Genomic DNA, 3,264 nt, shown 5'->3' on the forward strand with positions numbered 1-3,264 from the left:
TGTGTGTGTGTGTGTGTGTGTGTGTGTGAGAGAGAGAGAGAGAGAGAGAGAGAGAGAGAGAGAGAGATTATATAGTACATAGTATAGTTTTGTTGACAGTTATAGGAACTAGTTTCAGAAGATAACAGAAACAAACTGTCTTGCATAAGCAATTAACATTTTCTTAGTTTTAAACAGCCGCTAACACTGCATGACACTGTAAATGCCCTGCAGTTTTGAATAAATGTTTGTTATGTCTTGATTACTGTATCCGGAATTCTTGGTTTTGATTATTAAATTCAGATTCTGGAAACAAAAAAAGTCTTTTTTTTTTCTTTGCTTTTCTTTTCTTAATTGCACATCGGAACACATTTGTGTCACAGTTTATTTGTTTTAATGTGAAATGATTTCCCATTACACAGTATAACCTACACTAACTGTCCAAACTCTAAAGAAAAAATAGCTATAGTTTCCATAGTTTGAATAAGAGAACTTAATAACTTAAGCTTTAAAATGGTGATCAGTTACCCTTTCCCTTCTCCCGAGCACCCACACCCATTTCTAAGTCAAATCAATCTTCAAGTCATGAGTCATGACAATCTGTTTTCCACACTGACAACCTTTCCTAGTCAATCGATCATCAGACTCTATTTCTTCTTTTGGCCTTATCATAAAACTTCAAAATGCTCATTGTGTCCGGCACCCGTTTTACTCCTATTAATTTACATTTTAATGTTTTTTTATTTTTATTTTATTTTGACATTTAAGGTAAATACAGAGACTTTCTGAGGCTTGTGTCACTATCCATTTTTTAAGTGCTACCTTGATTGATAATTTTTCATGGCTAAATCAGAACATATATTCATCCACTCAGGGAGAACATTATGGCCTCTGATTTACGGTTTGAAAGCTACTTTAAATCACACATCTTAAGTGCTTTTACATAATTTTATAGAATGAACTTGAAAATGACTCTACATATGTGGTCTACTATACATTAGGCATAAAATATTTCTGAAAGCCTCGTAGAAGGAAGAAGGTATTATTTTTAAATATTTATAGCAGCCACAGAAACTTTACCTTGACAACTGCGAATATATTTTGCCAGTACTGACGTTAGCAGTGATGGTTGACATACTGCGAGTTAATTTCTGTTTTAAACAATCTAAAATGAACTCTACACAGACACTCCTTGCTTCTTATCTTGCTTTAAATAGACTGTTGTATGCCTCTAATTTTATTATATATTCAGAAATCCTAATGCCGAAATTGAGAATAATGCATTATTTCATATTAAAGTAAAAACAGCATTGCAAAAATGTATTATATCATGAAAAATTTAATTATGTTCATATACATCATATCAGCAGGTGTCTGCATACATGATGATTAAAGCTTCAGTAGAGTAACATGCTGATGTTAGAGAACAATATATTTAAATGAATTCCTGAAGTCTGTAGTCATCTGCATAAGAGGGTTGTAGGAGAGAAAAAAGGTTGACTTGTAAATCACTATGGCAACAAATCTGTTAAAAATAGCCTTAAAATAAGGCCTGAACATACTGACATTTCAGCCCCTACAGGTAAAAGGCTGCAGGCATCCTGGCGTTACATCACTATACTTCTCTTTAGCTAATGCACTCACATTTATCAAAGTACAATGGGTCAGTACTTAGTTTTTTACTTTTGTATGTCTGAAGGAAACAGATTAAATCCACTTTAACGACTTGTATGTAATGATTTATTTAGCCTATTATTATTATTATTATTATTAGCCTATTATTTTAGCCTATTATATATTATACTTTATGAGACTTACTGTGTTTCCTGTTGGACAATACAAGATTAAAATGATATGAGAGACTGGTGGAGGGTCTGTCTTACATCATGCGTGCGTAAAATCGAGCGCGTAAAAGCGCTGCGCTTTGCCTTTTACCACAATGTGTCCATTGAATACCAATAGAGCAGACCAGCAGAAGATCCTGTATGTCTGGATCTGTCAGGTAAGATGACTAATTCTCAACGTTTTTACTTTTATATTGACTTCAATGAATTTTCAACTTCGTGAAATGATACATATTATTTCAAAATATTATTTTATCGTTTAGGTTTTAAACGTTTTAATAAACAACTAACTTTAACTAAATAGGTAAATTAGAATAACTGTACGAATAGGCGCAACAACGACAGAATTTTGACTTCTATGCAGAAAAAAAAAACGCAGTGTTGCATGTAGTTTATCTTATCTAACAAACTTTTACTTACTCTACTTTTTAAAGGTTATGTTTTAATGGAATTCAAAGACACAATGGATAATAAAACAATCCAATCTTCATGCAACATGACCAGTCCGGATTACAACCAAACCAACTGCACGTCTCCAACGTGGATGCTCTACCCAGACTTCTACATTTGGATACCAGTTATTTACTCAATAATCTGCGCCGTGGGACTCACTGGCAACACCGCTGTCATTTATGTGATCTTGAAGGCGCCTAAAATGAAAACCGTCACCAACTTATTCATTTTGAATTTGGCAATCGCCGACGACCTTTTCACGTTGGTGTTGCCCATCAACATAGCCGAGCACCTGTTAAACTACTGGCCGTTTGGAGAGATTTTATGCAAAGTGATTCTGTCCATAGACCACTACAACATCTTCTCCAGCATCTTCTTCTTGACTGTGATGAGTGTGGACCGCTATCTGGTCGTGGTGTCCACGTTGCGCTCCAAACGGATGCCCCATCGGACCTACAGGTTAGCCAAGACGGTCAGCCTGAGCGTCTGGGCTCTGGTCATTCTTATCGTGATGCCCTTCACCGTTTTCGCCGGTGTCTATGTGAGTCCCGACGACGCGGAGAGCCGGAAGAGCTGCGTTTTGAGTTTCCCAAGCCCTGAGAGTTTCTGGTTCAAAGCCAGTCGGATCTACACGCTGGTCCTCGGTTTTGTCATTCCAGTTTCGACCATTTGCATCCTCTATAGCGTGATGCTCTGCAAGCTGAGACGCACGCGACTCAACTCAAATGGAAAGGCTCTGGACAAAGCCAAGAAACGAGTCACAATGATGGTCTTCGTCGTGCTTGCCGTTTGCTTGTTCTGTTGGACACCCTTCCACCTGAGTACGGTGGTCGCCCTCACCTCAGACTTGCCCATCACCCCCCTGGTTATAAGTATTTCTTATTTTATCACGGGACTGAGTTATGCCAACTCGTGTCTCAATCCGTTCCTTTACGCGTTCTTAGACGATTGTTTCAGGAAGGCCTTTAAGAAATTGCTGGAGTGCTGA

At 37.4% G+C, this 3,264-nt stretch overlaps 1 protein-coding gene across 1 annotated transcript; it reads left to right on the forward strand.

Annotated features, from left to right (window-relative positions):
• The first annotated feature begins 2,268 nt into the window (after positions 1-2,268).
• Positions 2,269-3,264, forward strand: LOC107756359 (neuropeptides B/W receptor type 1-like). The gene has a single exon (XM_016573408.1). The coding sequence runs from the start codon at positions 2,269-2,271 to the stop codon at positions 3,262-3,264; it is 996 nt and encodes a 331-aa protein (XP_016428894.1).

The sequence above is a fragment of the Sinocyclocheilus rhinocerous genome, unplaced genomic scaffold, assembly GCF_001515625.1.
Source record: "Sinocyclocheilus rhinocerous isolate Xijiao unplaced genomic scaffold, SAMN03320098_v1.1 scaffold712, whole genome shotgun sequence".
Lineage (NCBI taxonomy): Eukaryota > Metazoa > Chordata > Actinopteri > Cypriniformes > Cyprinidae > Sinocyclocheilus > Sinocyclocheilus rhinocerous.

Coding starts and splice junctions, on each gene's coding strand:
- LOC107756359 (XM_016573408.1), top strand. CDS start 2,269: ATGGAATTCAAAGACACAATGGATAATAAAACAATCCAATCTTCATGC.